At 38.8% G+C, this 19,900-nt stretch overlaps 1 protein-coding gene across 2 annotated transcripts in view; it reads right to left on the reverse strand.

Moving 5' to 3' along the window:
- Positions 1-19,534, reverse strand: part of EFNA5 (ephrin A5) — a 209,181-nt gene extending 189,647 nt beyond the window's left edge. For both annotated transcript variants that reach the window (XM_075726854.1, XM_075726853.1), the window contains exon 1: positions 19,407-19,534. In XM_075726854.1, coding sequence (XP_075582969.1) covers positions 19,407-19,534 — 128 coding nt within the window. The remainder of the gene's footprint in view (positions 1-19,406) is intronic.
- Between the last annotated feature and the right edge of the window lie 366 nt (positions 19,535-19,900).

The raw sequence follows: 19,900 nt of genomic DNA on the forward strand, positions 1-19,900 counted from the left end.
AAATATTTACAGAATAAAAGAATCAAAAAAGTTTGAAGAAAACAGGTGCAACTCAGTGCACAGTGGTAAGTACAAACAACTACCTGTTTTTCAAACAGACCTGCTAAAATGGGAAAACAGCTGGTTAGAAGAATGTTAGTGTACAAAATAAAGCTGCATTATGGAGCTGTCAGGCAAACATAGCATTAGAGAGACAAAAAAAAAGTAAGACCATATTTCTAGCAAGACTTAGCAGCTTTCCTAAAAACTCGTCGTTACAGCTGAAATATCTGCTACAGTAGTGAAAGAACACAATTTTGGGTTTTTTTTAGCATGAGACTGATTCTGTGATTTCTATGAAGAAGAGCACATAAACACATTACAATTTTGATCGGTCTTTTTTTTTTTAATAAAAGCCAGACAATTCACAAATGAGTGTCATTTAGAACAGCTGATTTAGCAGGTACAAAGAAACAACTCTATACTAAATTTTAAAAGTAGAAGAGGGATAATTTGTACAACAGTGTGTTGTTTTCCAGTCTGAACAATAAACCCTTCCAAAATGCAGGCATTTTACACTTTCTCATATACACATGCTTTAAGGTTAAAATAAAAATCTTCTGACTCATCGTCCTGGTTTTCGCTGGGATAGAGTTAATTTTCTTCCTAGTAGCTGGCATAGTGCTGTGTTTTGGATTTAGTAGGAGAATAATGCTGATAACACACTGATGTTGTAGTTGTTGCTAAGTACTGCTTATGCTAGTCAAGGACTTTTCAGCTTCCCGTGCTCTGCCAGGTGCACAAGAAACTGGGAGGGGGCACAGGCAAGACAGCTGACCCAAACTGGCCAAAGGGCTATTCCATACCATACAATGTCATGCTCAGTATAGAAACTTGGGGGAGTTGGCTGGGGGGCAGCGACTGCTGCTCAGGGACAGGCTGGGCGTCAGTCGGCGGGTGGTGAGCAGTTGCATCACTTGTTTTTTCCTGGGTTTTGTTTCTCTCTCTCTCTCTCTTTTTGTATTCCTTTTCATTACAATTTATTATTTTTTTTTTTATTAAATAATTTTAATTTATTTCAATTATGAAACTGGTCTTATCTCAACCCATGAGTTTTCTCACTTTTGCTCTTTCGATTCTCTCCCCCATCCCACTGGCGGGCGGGGAGGATGAGCGAGCAGCTGTGTGGTGCTTAGTTGCCAACTGGGGCTAAACCACGACACTCCTGTAATAGAGAAGTGTTCCGATTGTTGCAGAAGCAGTAACTCTGAATTTTCCTCTCTGTAAAATATCAATCATAATATTAAAATTGTTGTGTTAGGTGAGGAAGGGAGGCATACACACAAATGAGAAGGATATTAAAAAAGGAAAGAAAAGAAAAATGGACTAGACAAGTCTGGTTACTCGTTTCCTTATACTGGCTTTATTCACAGTCACTTTGCATTCAAGGCAAATTTCTTTCTAATGATGTTTAACTTTTTCAAGTTGGTGTTTGTGATGCAGTGGTTTTCAGTGAAATATATTTTCCAGCTGTTGGTTTAAACACCAAGACAGAAGAAAACATAAGTAATGGTTAAAATTGGAAAACTAACACCATGTAAATCTGTTTTGTGCTTAAAATACTAGTTCAAAGGAAAACAGATTCACTGCAGAAAAAAATTATAAACCTTCCTCTTCTGTATCACAACTACAAATGACTCAACTATGCATTTCTGTCTTCTGAACAGATAAAGGAACTTGAACAGGATCTGGTGATCAGCATACAATACGTACATATAGAGTATTCTTCTCGTCAGGGAAAAAATAAAGGAAAAAATATTAAGGGGGGTGGAATCTACTTCAACCTAACAGATTTTGTATTTTGAAGTATTATACACACTAAATCAGCTGATCTCTAGTGAAATGAAAATCATGGTTAACTAAAATTCAATCACATTGCTCCACAGCAATTTATAATAATGTGTTACCTACCTATCAAAAGTCATTGTTTCTAGCTTTGAAATATAGTACTGCCCTCTATAAGCTTGAAAAACAATGCTTTTGCTAGCTTTAAGGCACTGTGCTTGAAGTTTCTTATCAACAGTATATTCATATTTCAGGTAATTCCCATCCTTGTTTCAACTTCTACCCCACCCTTGAAGACTGGGTTTCTTCCAGCTAGTGCTGCTAGAGGGTGCAAGCAAAGCACAGTACAAACATGTTATCAGCATGGTGTCAAGCACTTCTCGTTCCTAGATAAAGGACCAGTGCAGTAACAAGACAATCCTATTCCCATCTGAGGAGAGTAAAAAGAATTTGCTTTTATACAGCTCCTTTCATATTCAAAATATCCCAATATGCTTTACAAAAACGAGATAGATACACTGTCATTTCTGTAATCCTAAACTGAGAGGGCAAGGCTTTTGTCTTGCAAGTAGGAAGAAAAGGAGGTCATGGGTCCTTTGAAGTTTCATTGCATCATCTAGAGTGAAGGACAGGAGGGAATGGAGGACATAACTGAGACAAAATAGAAAGGGAGGAGGACAGCTGACCATTGTGAAATGTGTGAGACACATCTCCCTCATCACATTCAAAGAGCACCTATCCTGAAGCAAAAATGGATCAGCAGGAAAGATTTTTTTTTTTTTTTTAAAGACTGGCAACAGGTACAATGCTAATTACATTTTTCTTTGAAGGCTTTTCTTGCATAGGAAGTGAGGGAAGGAGCTAGGAAGCCTGGTGAGATGAATTTCACTTTCATCACAGCAAGTCAGGGATCTATACACATACAGAGATTTGGTTCAGGTGAACTCGTATTACCCACCCAGTCAACACAAGTACTCATGCTATAAAGAGGTGAAATATCCCAGCAAACAAGAATTTGAAAGGAACTTAGGAAAAAACACTCCTAAGGAAAACAGAAAGGGACAGGAGGGTACAAACAGATGAGACAGCTCCCCATCCCAACTTAGAGCAAGGGTCTATCACCCGCCCGGCACTGGCTGGCAGAAGCTTCTCCAGTGAGGATGGACTGTCCAAGGAAAGCACAACAACCTGCAGCCTGTGTTGGATTGCCAAGCTGTGTTCCCAAATTAATTAATAAAAAGTGGTAGCCTAATTAAACTACATCCTTTACATCTTGCCTTCCTTCTGCACAGCCAAGACAACAGCTACATGGAACAGAACAGCAGTGGTTAAACTCTCCAAAATACTTCATCCATCACAACTCTGATTAAAGCCTCAAACAGTAAGGGAGAGTGAGTTGCCCAAAAATCCACCTTCATTGCCTAGCTATTCACAAAGGATCACAGAATCTTCCTGACATCACAAAGGATGGCAGACACCATCCCGTGAAAGAAAAAGTTGATACTCCTTCTCCACGTCCTACCTAAATGATGCTGAGGCTACGTTCACCTAGCGCCTCACACAGAAAGATGGTGGATGGCGTTGGACACTCCATTTCTGCAAAGCTTTATGCAACCTACAGCAAGTCCTTGCCTGTTTTTTGTTGGAGGTTTCCGTTTCCTCTGCACTGAGTAGTTACGCCTTCAGCTGTGTTCGCTGTTTAATTTCCCCCCACTGCCTTTCTTCTCCTAACACATGCATACTTTAGCCTTGGCTATGGAGTGCTGACTGAGAAGGAACAATAGGAGCCTTTCAAGTCTTCAGAGTGAGCTTTGAGCAAGGCTCAGCTCAAAGACCCAGTCAATATTTACTGCAGTTTGAAGCCACTGTTTCACGGCTCCTTCCAAGTGGAACACACTAGTTGGGAACCCTGAGACCTTACTTGATTTTATTCTAACAAGGTAAAAATAAGGGGATAAACAGATTACAACCAAAAATACTTTTTCTTGGAAACACTGATGGTCACAGAACAAAAAGAAAAAAGGAAAAAAGGAAGGAGGACAGGAAAGGTATAAAGGACACTGAACAATACCACAACTTAGGTATGAAGAGTAATCAGCCACTTATAATTAGGAAGGCAATCTTCCCCCTAAAGCTGATTAGCAAAGTTTGAAAATCACACACCAGACATCTACTATATGCAAATCCATTTAAAGTGACCCAAGCAAACGAAGTATGCAAAGAAACCCACCTCATCAACTATCTAAAGCTCTCGGTGTCCTTCCAACACCTAGGTCACAGCATGACCACAGATTATAGCATGACCATAGATTATAGCAGTGCACCTTTTTGCACAGATACAATCTTCTGATGTGTAAAAACCGTAAGTAAAAACCACAGTTTCAGCTTAGAACAAAAAAGGGTTAAGAACTGACATTTTTCACATTAAGGACCTAAGTCATATGCAAGATGTAATTACTTGCTCCAAAAAAGGGATGACTTCACACAAAAATGTCAGAATTTTTTTTCTTTTTGCATTGCAATCATGCTTCTGTAGAAGTATTCCTCTATTTCCAGAAGCTTGCAGAACTGCAGCAAAACCAACAAAATCAAAAGAAGCATTCTGACAGAAAACTGAGGTTGTCATTTGTAGAGTTCCCCCCCCCTCCTTCTTCTTCACTTCTTCCCTTACTCCCCGTAACGATCCATATTATACAAAAAAAATCCCTCCCAAAACCACATTTCTGACAGTGAAATACAACTGGATTGACAATCATCATTTACCTGTTCAAACTGAAAGGCAGCTGTATAATTTTTTTGTTTAGTGGTCGGAGTCCTGCCTGAACATGCTTTCTCATGTTAGACTCCACTGAAAGTTTTGAGTCAAAGAGTCTGACAAGCCACTGTTAAAACAGGAAAAATTACAGTTTTAGCGTCAGATGTGTCAGGATCTCTTGAAAAACACATTTTATGGCAGCCCTGGGGTTAAAGGGCATGCAAGAGCAGAACAGATGCACCTTTCCACCTCGCATGTTCAATTTTCAGATGCATGGAGTTTTGATTGTTTGAGTTGCTTTATTTAAGAATGTTGCATTATTGTCAAGGCATTTGTTTGATTTTTAAACTTTGATAACATGAGATGTGATTCCCAATCGCTTTCCATTCCGCTCGTCTCACTTCAAGGAAATGCAGGAAAGCATCCAAGCACCAGAAGATAGGTAGAAAGAACCAGCACAATTAAAGGAAGACACAAACACCTCTGCAACAGAGGTTAAGACTCCAGAGTAACCGAGACATGCTTGTTTCCAAAACAGAGTTCAAAAGAAGAAAGTTATGTGGCTTCCCAGTCCTAAGGAAGTAAGAACAGGCTCCCTTATACCAAAATCAGTTTGTAACAAATTTATCTTACCCATTTTATATTACCTTCTCCTAACCCCATATGCAAAGTGACAATTTTAATCAATATACGGATAAATAAGCTTTAATATAAACAAAATAAATATGTAACCATGCCCAAAACAGTAGCTAAGATGGAACCAAAGTTCTGAAGAGGAAAAACCATTCCGTAAACAACAACCGAAATAAAAAGTAAAATGGGCTTTGCAGAAATGGTAAATGAAAACACATGGTAAATCTTTTTAGAGAGATTTAATCATGTTCTATTTTTTAAAAGAGCTTAGCATTACAAATAATGTTTTTGAAATTTGGAGAGGAATAAAAGAGAATGAGGCACAGTGAAATACTGTCGACTGAACAGTTCATACTTAACTTCATTCTCTTTTATTACTGCAACTTAAAAGAAATCCCCAATGATTCAGTAAACTCAATGGGAATTTCATGCAAATACAGCACAGCATCTGGTCAGAGTATGTTAACACACTATTTCTTTTACCCTCTGTTCATTAGATAAATATTGCAGAATACTACTCACAGTCTATTCCTGATCACTTATTACAGAATACTGCAAAACCGTAATTAGTAAACCTGTATTATCAAAAATCAGGATATTCTGTATTAATCAAATAATTTCTCAACTGACAAACAGCATTTGTGTAAACACTATTCTTGCTTCTGATACATTATTTAAATAGGAACATTACTGCAGTGATGTGGACCACAATAAGTGGAGAGTGCAGGAAAGGTTCTCACTGAAACCTACAAATTTATCTTAAAAAAATAATTATTTCTTTTCCTTGTCAAACGTGGGAATATTTCTCAGACCAAAATCATTAATAATACTATCCCTAACACGAATCACAGGTAACAGTACTAATCGCTGGCACATTTAACTAAAAACCACAGAACTTTTTCACCTGGGTACATCACCATACTTTTGGGACTAAGACACCACCGAGACTTGTTTTGTCTCTGACATTTTCATTACAGTGTGGAAAGCAGACAACATTTTGTCTTAAGGGTAGGGCTGAATATGGAAGAAAACACATAATTCAAGAAGATTGGGTTAAACCTACCTGATACTAATTCTAATCTAAAAATCAAGTCTTGTAGCCATCCACTGTACTAGTGTTATGAAGAAAATAACCACACAAACCCAAGGAAGATGCAGCCATTCCTCTGTCCTACATTAAAAAGAAACAGTACAGAAATCCTAATTGGGCACTGCAACAGTCTGATTTACTCACAGAAGTTACAAAGGCAAAATTGCTTTCATCAGTAATAATATATTAGCTCCAAACTCTACACCTAAAATAAAGTGCTTATGAAACTCTTCCAAATGCTTTGTTCTGAAGAAGGCCATTATATCAGCACTAAATCAAGACAGCTAGTATGAAAAATGGAAAACGGAGATTTCTTTTTACAGTAAGCTATAAAATGTAGTTCAGTCAGAGACAGGGTCTGAAAAAGTAATATTGAAGTGATGCTGTAAATCACTAATTTCTTTTTTTTGTAAAGCTAACTATCATGCTTCAGACTAGAAACAGTGAATATGGAGATTCTCTTCATAAAGTGTTCTTCATGAGTAAGTTTTATATAATTGAGATACAGAGAAAGGGTTTGCTTGGAATTTTAATGCATTGAATAGACATGGTATAATGAGAAACAAGTACGATCTACCTCTCCAATCAATTTTCCTTTTTCACCCACACTGTCACTTGTTGTGATACTGTGAATCTTAACTTTAATGAGAAATTTCATACCACCTTGATTAAAGATACTGCAAATAACAACACTCTTTTTATTGTGCTTTTATTTTAATGAAGAATTATCTTTATACTCTCAAAACCCTCAACAAATGTATGGAATTTATGCTAGCAAAGTTCTTATCTACAATACAACTTCTGAGAGACTGATTTATATTTCATGTTTTTAAGTGAGGATTATGCTATTAAACATGTTACAAAATGATCATGTTCTCTGCAGGAAGTGTTCCTAGTATTTTTTGTAAAGGTAGTTTGTCTGAGGACTGTTTAAAACATAAGTTCTTCAATAAAATTGTGTATGCATTCCTTTACAGCATTTGTGAGCTCAACATAAAATGCTATTAAACAGTCACAGGACATTTTTGAAATATATTTAAAAAATCAAACTTCACAGAAAATTTTCGAAGATTTCTGGGAACCTTGCAGGCAACTCACTAGAAATACATACAAGTAACGTTAAACTGGTCCCAATGTGTTACAACTGGATCTACAAACACAGAGACTACAAAACACGATCAGATTTCAAATGCATGCACAATGGATACAGTTTAAGAATTAGAACTTGATTTTTTTGCAAGACTCAATTTTAAGAAAAAGTTGTTTATTTCATCTGTCTTCTCAAATTAAACACGTGCCACATTTCCTGAAAGATGTGTCTTCCTCTCATTACACTGTACCTCATAGCCACTAGACGTCAGCAAGTCCACTGGAAATCAAGAAAAATGTAATACTTGGTACTCCATTAAATGAAATTGCTTCCAGAAAAATTGCTTTCTCATTCTCCCAGCAGCCTCAAAATACAGTGACATGCCACACGACAAGAATCCCTGCTCACCATTTTGGTAAACAGGTAATAAATTACATGGTTTATATATTAAAGAGTTTACATTTGCAAGAAGTAGCATTCTCCAGCAAAATAGGAACTTCTGTTTTGTAGAAGACTATTGTTCTAGTTTCTAGAAAACAAGAGCCTTCTTTCCTGAATACAGCATTTTAATTATTTCAGTGAGGAAACAATTCTATCCTATTTGGGCATTCACAAGATCCGTCTGGTCATTAAGGAATATCTTATCTAGAAGAGAGCAGTATCTTGCATATAGCGCTTTGGAAAATACATAACCTGTATCCCAGTGGTGTACTACTGTATCTGCTTAATTTTGCCTTCATGATCTTAAATTAATGATTTTCTTTTGGTACATACCAAATTGTCCTCCACTGTATAAGGTGTCCAACACCTCAGAGTTTCACTAATGCCTATCTGCTAATGACATATGATAAGCCAATTCTCACTTTTGAAACTGCTGACAGCAAAGCAACTACTTATTCCACCAGGTTCACTTTTAACCCCTTCAGTACCCCAAAGGTGGAGATCCCAACTCTGCAAAAACGGTTAAAAAAAATCTCAGTCTAGAACTTAATTGGACCCACAGGGGTCTCTAGTCACACGCTGCTGTGCTCTCTCACTAGATTTGATTCACGCAGATTGCATGGCATCACAAAAATTGGCAAGCCTAACTACTGAAACTCTTATTCATGAACTACACCATAAAATCATCAATACAGGACCTAAATCAACTCCCATCCAAAGCAGTGGGAGAATCTTTTTATTTCAATGGAGTTGGATCCGAACACTGCAATAAAAAAGCATCAAAAGGTGGTGTACTGAAAAAAAGACCAACATTAGATTCTGTAGTATCTATCGAGACATACAATTCTGATAAATGGATTTCCATTCCTCATTAGTACCCATCAGCTCCTACTGACTTCAGCAACTTTTAAAAACTAGGATATTTATTTAAACTACTTTCCTTAATCAGCTTTAGGGACCATTTTTTTAAAGGTATTTAAGAACCTATGGCTGTAAAAAAGCAGAAATAAAATCTAAGGCAGTAAGCAGTCTCAAAAATCCCACAAGGCTTCTGTTTGCAACTCTAGGTACCTAAATATATTCAAAATTCTCGTTCTGAGGATCTATACTTTTTTAAATCAGTGGGCTAAAAAACCTGCTTAAATAAATTACTTATTTTACAGGCTAAAAAAAAAGAATAGTAAATATTAGTGTGAAGGCACAACTTCACTCTTTCAATGTCTTTAAGGACAGCATTCAAGATAATTCACTCTGCAATTATGCACTTATGCTTACATTTGCAAATATTTGTGCACTGATAAATAGAACTGGCACACATTTCACCAAAACTGCTACTGCAGTACTCCAAAATCTTGATCTGATTTCGCTGAGGATGACCTGCACACCATGGGCTGAAAACAGAAAAAAGGTGAACAGGCAAACTAGCTGCTTTCATTCAGCTTTTTTTTTTTTTTTATCCAGTTTACTATACAGGACACAAGTACCAGCATACAAAGGATAAGATGATTTGCACCCACTTAATAAATGCAGGCAAATACCGGCTTTGATCCCAGCAATTTTATTGGAAAGCTCTGTTCACCAGAAAGTGAACCAGAAAGAAAGAAAGGCTAAAGTGACTGAAATGCAAAGGCAAAAATGTATGCAACTTAAGTGTAAGTGAAGGGAAAAATACAACCCTAGAATTAAGATCTTTTGAATGCAGGAATAATAAACTCCCAAGTAAATGTCACTTCACTATGACTGAGTTTCCCCAATTGGGTATTGTATACATATAATTTTATATATATAATTATTAGGCACACACTTTCCATGTTCTTTCCCCCCAAAAGCAGAGCTGACAATGGTGACAGCAGAGTGTGTAATTAGTTTTTATTGTTCCCCTGACAGCCATAGCTCTGCAAGGACCCCTTGCCTTTTCCATTGTAAATGTTATGGAAAAATACACTAATGACAGGCATTTAATTATGGGCACAGCGACCATGATGGGAGCTGTGCCAAAAGTGATTGGCAGCTTTGGATACCAGATATTCACAGCAATGGCTCTTTTTCTCCAGTACCTTGTAACCCAGATTACTGAAGACATGAATTTTTAAAAATATCTTTTCTAAAGCTTTGCTTATTGTCTATAGATATTATTATTAACCACCACCACCTTAAAAACAGACAGAAAAAATAAATAGACAAACGGGGGAGGGGGCGGGGGGGAGTTTGTGTTCAAAAGTAGCATGAGGTTTTTTGAAAGAGGTCTATCCACTAACAATGTCATCAATGTAAAAGAAATTCCTACCAACTCTGGCACATGGTTGACTTTTTTTTTTTTTTTAATTATACATAGCTACAAACAAAAAGATACTATGCCCTCTTAATCTTTCTTCAGTATTTACAACAAACTGTCCCACATTCAACTGTAGTTGCTGAGGTGCTTTTTCGCCTGATTAATTAGCAATTGGGAGACACGCTTTTTGGCAGCTTTTGTATCCCTGTTATTTCTTCTGGTTTGGCCCAAAAACTCCCTTTTGGGAGCACCAGTATTTGTATTGTACCCTGCTTAGCAATGGATCACTAATTATTAATAAACTAAGCCCCAAGGGAACTGCAAAAAGATGTATAAGTGCATTGGAGCAATAACTATAAACAAATAATAAAAAAATAGGTGGGGGGGGATGTGGAGAAGAGCTGCTGCAGTACATAAAATATTAGGTCTTTTCCACACTATGCATGGAGAGCCCATCCAGGAGATCACATGCAGTCTGAAGACACAGGTCTGAATTAGCTTTTAACTACTTGATCCAAATCTCTGCCTTGATCTTTAAAAAGCTTTAAAAAAGCTACTAGCTAATGTGGATGCGCATTTTCCTTGAAGAATGGTATATCTGAAAGTCCCTTCACTGTTTCTCATCCCTCCCCCATCACCAGATGAATGAAATTACTCTGTGAAGCAGATCTCTATGAAGAATGACCACACAATTCTGGACCAAACGGTTCTAAGTCTATGTAGCAGTCACAAATCCCTGGCTAAGCCGAACAAAGCAACATTATTCCTAAGTGGTAAGTTTGGGAATATAAAAGTGAAGCTGTCTGGCTCTAAAGTGGTGACTTGCAAATAGCTGCAGAGTTGGCTGTCCATCCCCCATCCAGCTGGCTCTCATATCAGTAACTTCAAAAATGCAGTTTGCCATTATGGTGGCTTAAGGCACTTTATGTGCCAGTGCAATGACCATGCTGTGTGTGCATGTCAGAAGGTCAATACTTTCAAATTCCAGAGTCTCTCTTTATTTCCTTCTTTTCTGGAAACAATAGGAAAGAGAGCAGGATTGATAGCTCCTACTTTGTTAACTTCTGCTCACCAAATGCCCTGCCTGTATGAATACATAACTATTTTTTTAAAACCTGATTAGACATCAACTAAAGTAACAAAAAAAAAAAAAAAAAAAAAAAAAAAAAAAAAAGCAGCTGGTTTTCCTGCTCATTAGCAACGTTAATTAGCAAATTTCTTTGCAACAACTTTTAACAATTCCAGGGGACCCAGTATCATTAAAGCTGCTAGCAGTCCTTACCTAACGCTGATGAACTAGCACCACGGACTGACTGGTAACTGTGCTACACAGATCATCATCAGATCTAGCAGTAAGTAAAGTAAAATACTTTTTTCTGTCTCCTCACAAAAAATACATCTATATTTCATTTATACAGCACTACAAAACAACAAAATACTAGACATTGAGAGATTTGGTATTTTTTTGTTTAGTTGTGATGAAAAGATTTAGAACATATTCAGCTCCAGTTTCAAAGGCACAGACTGAGATAACATACTCAAATTTATTTACAAAATTAAAACAAATGTAAAGTAAAAATTAAAATAAACCCCCCTATGTACAGTACTAGTATTCTAATAAAAATGTATATATATTTCTTAGCAATTCCCTGTGTGGTAAGATGTTATTTGAATGTCTGTAGAGAGAAGGCAGTTCTTCTGAACGGTAGTATGAATATGAAAAATACTACTTTGAAGTCCACAAAAGCAAAAACCTAGTGCTTCATTACCATCCACTAGGGGAAGGCCGCAGCGCTCAGCTACTACTGATGAACAACTCACACAATGTGAATATGCCCACCACTGGCCAGCACCCACTCCCAAGCAAAAAAACGAAATATTTTGGTGAGGGAAAGTTGTATTAATTTAACAAATAAAAAATGTTAATGCTACACAGCAAACACTAATTACAGAACAAAATACATTCTGTCAAAATATGCATCCTTTTAAATGTCATAAGGCCAAATTTTATCTTTAAGAATGAAACAAAAAGATATTTTAGCAGAGGGTGAACAGAGTCAAAGCGAACCTATCTCCTACTCCATTTTTTCACCTTACCAGATGATTCACAAGCAAATCATTCCTTCCCTGCACGCCAGCACCATTTCATTGCTGTCATCAAAACCTAAAAATGGTGCCTATCAAATAAGATGGTTCTTCAAGAGTCCAGTGAAAACAAGCAAAAAATATAAAGTTACTCAGTGATGAACAGGAAGTAAAAATTTTATCACGGGTATTACTGTTGAACAGTTCCTCATTAGACTAATATGCTGATTGCTGATTTAATGATGGAAAAGAAAATTAGCAAAGTAAAAATTAACTCATACTGTACTTACAGGTTTTGTCATCCTAAGATCCTTTATTTTCATGCCATATATCAGCATGGATAGGTAAATTCTATCACTAGATTATAATGCAAGAGATAGTAAAAATTGTAATTTTCAAGGCTTTTCAAGTAAAAATTGCCAAACCTGAAGAATCTGCTATAAATTGGTATTAGCAATTCGAGCAGATATTGCTAATTAACAGGACTGTTGTCTATCTTCTCATTAGCCGATTTTTCTTTTGACAGCATTTTTACTGGTCATGCATTTAAACAGAAAAATGTCCACAAAACTTCTAGCATACCAGTTAACAGAACATGGGCATCAAACATTATCTCTACATTTTGCAGCAGTCAAAAATAAACAAACTCATATTTTTCATAAAACTAGGATCTAACAATGTATTTGCATCAACCTGTCAACAGTAAAATATGAAGGATGTTTCCCCCGATAAAAAAAAAAAAAAACAAAAAACAAACAACCAAGGCGGGGAGGATTTTTCCTTTACTGGAAGCCTTGGCATTCTACAGGAGAGAAATACAATCTCAATCCTCCTGGAACAGCATCTTTTTTTAAGATATTTTCAAATACTTGATTTTAACACAAATTATTTTTAAAAATGTGTAGGAGTGGGAATTTATGGTTTTGTAATGCAACAATCTATGCTCAGTTTCTTAAAAAAGAGGATTTCAGACATCTATACATGTTTGCACACTATAAAATAATACCCACCATTTTACATGAGCTCAACTATAATCTAGCTTGTAGAGACTACAATGAATAGGGAGAATGCAAAAATGCAAGGAAGACTTCTAATGCTTGAAGGATTCTGTTCTTCCATTCAGCCATGCTGAAGTACATTACAGTAGGGCTTACTCACAATAACTGTAATACCACCAGAAAGCAATTTCAATAACGTGTCTGTTTATTTTAAACTGAACGTTTCCATTTCATTATGTTGGTGTGCTGCTGACTGACTAAATTTTAAGCAGAAGTGCAATGAAAACTTAAACAAAACAGGGCCCTTTATTCTCAACAGTGAATTACACCATTCAGAAACACTGGAAGATTAGATTAATCATGAGACTAAAGACATTTTTTAAAAAACAGTGCTCAGAGCTGGATAGCAGAGCAAAGAGTGATTACTGGAAGAAAATCCCAGTTCCAAAATACTTCTCGTTGCATTAACAAAAACTGAAAAACAGTGAGCCAAAGCAAGAGAGGTACATCTCACAGCTATGGACAAACTACTGTCTACTCATGCTTTCTCCAGGAAAGGCTGCATCTTTGTTAGCATCTTCTCTAAAGTGATCCAAATGACTAGCCTTCTTTACATGCTTTCTTAAAGTTTAATATTTCAACAATGCAGTACTCTGCCCAGCAGCAGACTGGTTTAGGAAGAACTGATAACAAGGTACTCTAAAAAGCCCAGAGACGATCTCAAAGCATATCCCTGTAACCTTCTCTGTTTCATTTTACATTTGTGTGCCTGAGTGCTTGCTTATCTACCTGCCCACCTGCTGACCTGGGGACTACTAGCGTGTGAAGAAACAGCACAATGGGAAGATGGCCAAGAAATAAAACAGATTCTACAAATATTTTTTTATTATTATTTTTAATTTTAAAACAAAAGATCTGCAAGATGGGACCTGGGAATTAGCTTGTGAAGCTATTAATTTTCTAAACATTTAAGAGTTTTCATCAGTTAAAAAATTTCATTTTCAGAGATTTTTTTTTCCTTACACAACATTCAGGATTTACTCTACACCACATCACCTTCTAATGACACGCTTCAATGCATACATACATATGTGTATACATATGCATATATATACGTAAGTCTATATATACATACACTGAAATGCATACACATTCACATACAAATGTATATATATTACATATTCCTTTCCGTATGAATGCAATGACCACGACTCCTGAAGGACTAATTGCATTCATTCATTTTCTCAGCCCAGCATGAAGCTGGTAGATTGCTGGGATCGTAACAACAGGGGAGAAAAAGGAAGGCTCATCTTTATCTGTCCCTCTCCAAAAGGAAATAGGGCTAGTAGAAAGAACGCAGTTAAGTGTCCTCACTGCGCATTTGGAAAAGATTTAGTAAGAAGCATTTCATGAAGACCATGTACCACTTAAGAAGGTGCCTTTCATACGAAGGTGGAAGCCAGTGAAACTATTGTTCTTTGTGTAGTTTTTCCATAGAATGTTTCAAACTGTTTCAAAACCCCACTTTTAAAATAAACAACAATATTCTTTTGGAGACATAAGGTGTTAGTGAAACTACTAAAAGCACAGCAAGTAGGTGTAAAGAATTGAAGGGTCTACTACTGATCTTATAATTACTAGAAATCAGTCAGGGATTTCTTCAGCTCTCAGAGCAAGCTGCTGGGTAAAATGCTCTCAAAATACAAGCTACGCTGTTTCAAACTAGTTATATATATGTGTGTGTGTGTGTGTGTATGTGCGCGCATATATATATCCCGAGTTCTTATGCTTCCCTTCACATACAAGAATTATATGGAATACCAAAACCAAAGCAAATGCCTTGCTTTTGCCCCTCTTCGTCCCCAACTTCTTAGCTGTTCTTAACTCGTGTAACTGCCTTCTTCCTATTCCAACCATTTCTGTCTGCATGGTTTCCCTCATGTCAATACATAGGCAGAACTACTTCTCGATGGAAAACAAACAAGCCAAACCAAACCAAAAAACAGCCACATGACCTCAGCATATACAACCAACATGCCATGGTGAAATCTGCAAACACATATAAATGGATGGCAGGATACTCGGATATCCAGCCAGCCAGCATACTCCCAAGAACTGCCGGGCATGCATGCGCAGCCCCCATCACGGCTTCTCAAAATTAAGTCTATACATTTGGCTGGTTCAGGAAGGCACTTAAGTACACACCCATTCATCCACACAACTGCAACAGAACTTAAGTATGTTAGTATGCACTTCAGAGAAGTCTCATGCTTTTCTGAATCAGTGCCTAAATACTCAGCTACAAAATTCACCTAAGTTTAGACATCCAGGTTGTGAAATTCTGGTCTATGCATAGAACTTTCAGAAGCATCCACTCATTTTTTGTTCGCTGCTCCCAAGTATCTATCTTAAAAAAACCCTCTAGCAATATTGATCAAATTGTGGTATCCGGCTTAATTATGGAAGCTCACCAGTTGAAGTTGAAATGATTTTTCAGTATCTAAATTCTCTAATTACCGTCTGATTTCTTGATTTTATTGTCCACATAAATACACAAACAGAAAATATGTCAGCATCCTATGTCTTTATAACAATTCTCTTGTGGATGTAACTTTATACATAATGTTCTTGTATAAGATACAGCCAAATCCAATAATACTCCTAATAAAAAAATATTTGCTTTTGTGAGACTACAAGGTTTGGCCTCTATATATGACCAGAAACTAGACTTGAAATGCAAGTATTTTTAAACACCTTGAAACGAGTAACAATTTATGAAGCCACATAACCTGCCACTGAAACAACTTACAGGGAAATACCTAAATATAAACCACAACCTTGAAGCACAATCCTGCAAGCAGAAAAATGTAGCAATAATTACAACAAGTAGTTCAGCTTGAACTCTGACAAAAAAAGGCAGTAGCAAGCACTAAGCAAGTGGACCGCTTCAAAATTTGCCCCAGGTACATGACATTTTGGCTGAATTCTTATTACAAGGACTTCAGTAATTAGGATTAAATGAATATGCTCCATTACAAAACAAACTCCCCAAATTATTTTAAGTGTTGGATTCAGAATAATATTCTTTCACAATAATATTTTGCTGTCCCATATAAGAACACATGTGCAAACAGTGCTGAGAGACTAATGCACTTTGAGGTGATAATTAGAATTTATGTACACTTAATTCTAAGCCCACATATATAACAAAAATATTAGAACACATTTTCAAGCTTATTTGAGTATCAATTTCCAATCCACAAAAAAAAAAAAAAGGATTTAAAAACTTATTTTACTGTATTTTGAGATCCTAATACTTAAACACATTCTCATCTGGAATTGGACTACAGCATTTATGGTACTTCATACACGCTGATAATTAAATACATAATAAAAATAAGGCACGGGAATACTTAAAACATTTCCAAGAACAGACTTAGGCTCTGTAAGAATATACAACTTTGTTACTCGTACATGCTAACTATAATGATCATAGAACCTTTTTAATTGTTCTAGCAGAACTTTGGCAACTAACCAAGAAATGTAATATGAATTTTCCTAACAGACTCTTAGGATTTTTTATTTACCAAATATTGTTCACACTCAGAGCACCCATCAGTTGGGCCACTCATCCATTTACTAATGTGTCGTTTAATAAGGATGCGATCTTTATGTATTGCAATAAATTGCTGAAGTTTCATACTAAAAACGTAAACATCATCATATCTGAGGGAAGTACAATGATTATAAAATTCTTCAAAGTTTTGCTGAAACCTTAGAGGGCCTTTAATCACTATCAAAATGATCAACAGTTATTTTTAAAGTGAATTTATTAGTTCTACAGCAGTTTGTTAATTCTGAATAAATAAAGAAGTAAGCTAAAGCACAATGGTGGCATTTGCATTTAAAGAATGACAGTATATTTTGTCTTCTAATTTCAAATGGTTATCACCAAGTAAGCATTCCTATTTAGTTCTACGTGCATAAAAAACAGATTGTGCATCTCCTGAGTCTGTCTCTGGAAGCAGATAAATCACTGCGAAGTTATTCCTGCAACATTGTTAACTGCTCTAAAAATTTTGGTAACTGAAGTGAATTTTGCCTTCAGCTTAGATTTTGACAAAACGAATTCAAAACAGAAGTGTTTTCTTTTCTTTGGGTCTCTTACATGTACCATTCAGGTGTTTGCCTGTTTTTCTGTAATGATCGTGTAACTTGGAAAGCACACAAAAACTGGCACGCTGTATAAAACAAAGGAGAAATACATCTGCACCCTGCTCTTTCTTATATTTTTAACTCATGGATAAACGTGAAATGTCCAAATAGATAATTCCATTGTAAGAGAACAGAGAATATTTTAAGACAAGAAGAAATGTTTGTTTTTAAAAAGGAAGGTTTAGAAACGTCTTGCAATTAGCTCTTCCTCTAGTGTTTGGAAGAATAACAAAACTAAGTTTTCTTTGCAGTCTGCTGATGTTTAATGTTGGGCTAAGAAGAGATTTCATTAACAGTAATAAAATACGATTAAACTTACTAGAATCCTTACAAATCCATTCAGTGCGTAATACCTACCGACTAGGTAAGCACTGCTTGTACCTTTCAAGTATCTTTACCTATGTGCAGTTATTGTGTAAGCTCATCACACACAAGAGAGCAGAAGTGAAAAATCTTGAATGTAAGGTTATTTTTGAAGTATTTTAGCTGAAGTATTTATGCCAGCAATGTGTGCATTTAGTCAAACCTATTTCTTTCAACAATCCTCCTTCTGGCTAGTGGGATTTGCGAATACTATTCTTTTTTTTCCCAGCAGTTACATTTCATTTTGCCTAACAACAAAAACAACAAAAAAACCCTCTGGTTTTGAGAGACAAGCAATTTTTTTGGATGTATATTATTTGATGTGTGATGCGAGATGTAACTTTTCGTCTTATTTACTCTGAGCAATTTTTTTCAAGTAACACATGTAAAAAGAGGACAATGGCATATAATGGACGGGCATTTAAAACTACAGATGCTCAACATTCCCAAGCATGATTGCTACTTTGGATAAATCTTCTTTGTCTCAAGGTTTTTGTGCCAACTATTTATTGCTGAGGCATTGTTACCAGGAACACGGTATTATAGTGCTGGACAGACTAGCTAACTCTGGGCACTTGAAAATTCTGCCTGTTAACTTCTGCATCGCCTATTCTGAAGCCACTCTGGAATACCGAGTAGAGTTTTCTGCAGGCAACACAGATCTATTAAAAAACATGACCTGTGACAAAAATCAATGTGCTAATCTCAAACCAAACAGCAGTATCAGAAGCATAAAAAAAGAGATAACCTAAGATAAAATGTCCCTAAATTTACTTGGACCAGCTTGGCAGGTTTAAATAAAAAAAAGTAAGCCTGCTCACGCGCACTTTAACAAGGCAAAAAATTTAATGGCCTGGTGACTTTTTACCCAAACACATGGATACCATTTGGAGCCGGACTGAAATTTTCTGATGCTGAACGCGAGGGAAAACTCCAGAAAAATTAAATGAAGCCTCCCTTCCCAGCAGCAGGCTCGCCGAACTGCACGCAAAGCCCGGTGTCAGAAACCCTGCGGCGCGGGGAGCGGGGAGGCTGCGGTGGCACGGCTCAGCCCCGACGGGGACACCGGCGGCAGCGGCGGCGTCCCGGGCCGGGGGGCCGCACCTACCTCGCTCCCTCACGGCCACCGCCAGCCGGCCCGGGAGAGCCCCCCGCCGGGCGGGCCGGGCAGGGCAGCGCAGGGCAGGGCCAGCCACCCCCCGCCGCGGCTGCCGCCCCTGACGGCCATCCCGCCCGGGGCTGCCGCGACGCCGGCACCGGCCGCCCCGCTCCGTCCCGCCGGGGAGCGAGACCCCCGCCTCCCCGCCCGGGGGTCGGCTCGCCGCCACCGGCCGGCGGCTCGGGGCCGCGCCCCGCCTGCCGCAGCACAAGCGGGGGGCGGCTGCCCGCGCCCCCTCATCCCTCCCCGGCGCCGGGAGCAGGCGCGGGCGCAGCGCCGGGGTGGGTGGTGGGGGGCAAGAGGAGCAAAACACCGCCACCCGCCCCACCGTCGCTGCCTGTAGCCTGAACCCTCCCAAAGTTTTCCGCCCCATCTTGAAGCCGGGGCAGCTCCCGCGGGCGGCGGGCAGCAGCCGCCGGGCCGCCGCTCCCCGCCCGCCGCGCCGCGCCCGCTGCGCGCCCGCGGCCGCCCCGCGTACCTGGGGTTGGTGCTGTTCCAGTAGACGGCGTAGCGGTCGGCCACCGCCTTGGCGCCGGGCTCCTGCCCGCGCGCGCACGCCCACAGCGCCGCGGCCGCCAGCAGCAGCAGCATCTCCACGTGCGGCATCGCGCCCGGCCGGCGGCGCGGCGAGACGGGATGCGGGGAAAATCAAGAAAGGGGGAAGGAAAAAAAAAAAAAAAAAAAAAAAAAGAAGGGGCGGGGGGGGCAGACGGGGCCGAGCCGGGGCGCGGGCGGTGGGGGGGAATAAATAAATGAGAAGCGAGGCGCAGAGGCGGGCGGGCTCCGCGGCGTGCCGCGCCGCAGCGAGCGGAGGGCGCCTGCCGCCGCAGACGGGAAGCCGGCGGGGAGGCGCGATCGGCGGTCCCTCAGGGAGCCTCACCCCGGCAGGGGGAGGTGGGGGCCGAGGCGGGCGGCGGCGGCAAGCGGCGGGCGGTGCTCATTCACCGGGAGTCCCGCACGGAGCCCGCCGCA

Source organism: Pelecanus crispus, chromosome Z (genome assembly GCF_030463565.1).
Source record: "Pelecanus crispus isolate bPelCri1 chromosome Z, bPelCri1.pri, whole genome shotgun sequence".
Classification (NCBI taxonomy): domain Eukaryota; kingdom Metazoa; phylum Chordata; class Aves; order Pelecaniformes; family Pelecanidae; genus Pelecanus; species Pelecanus crispus.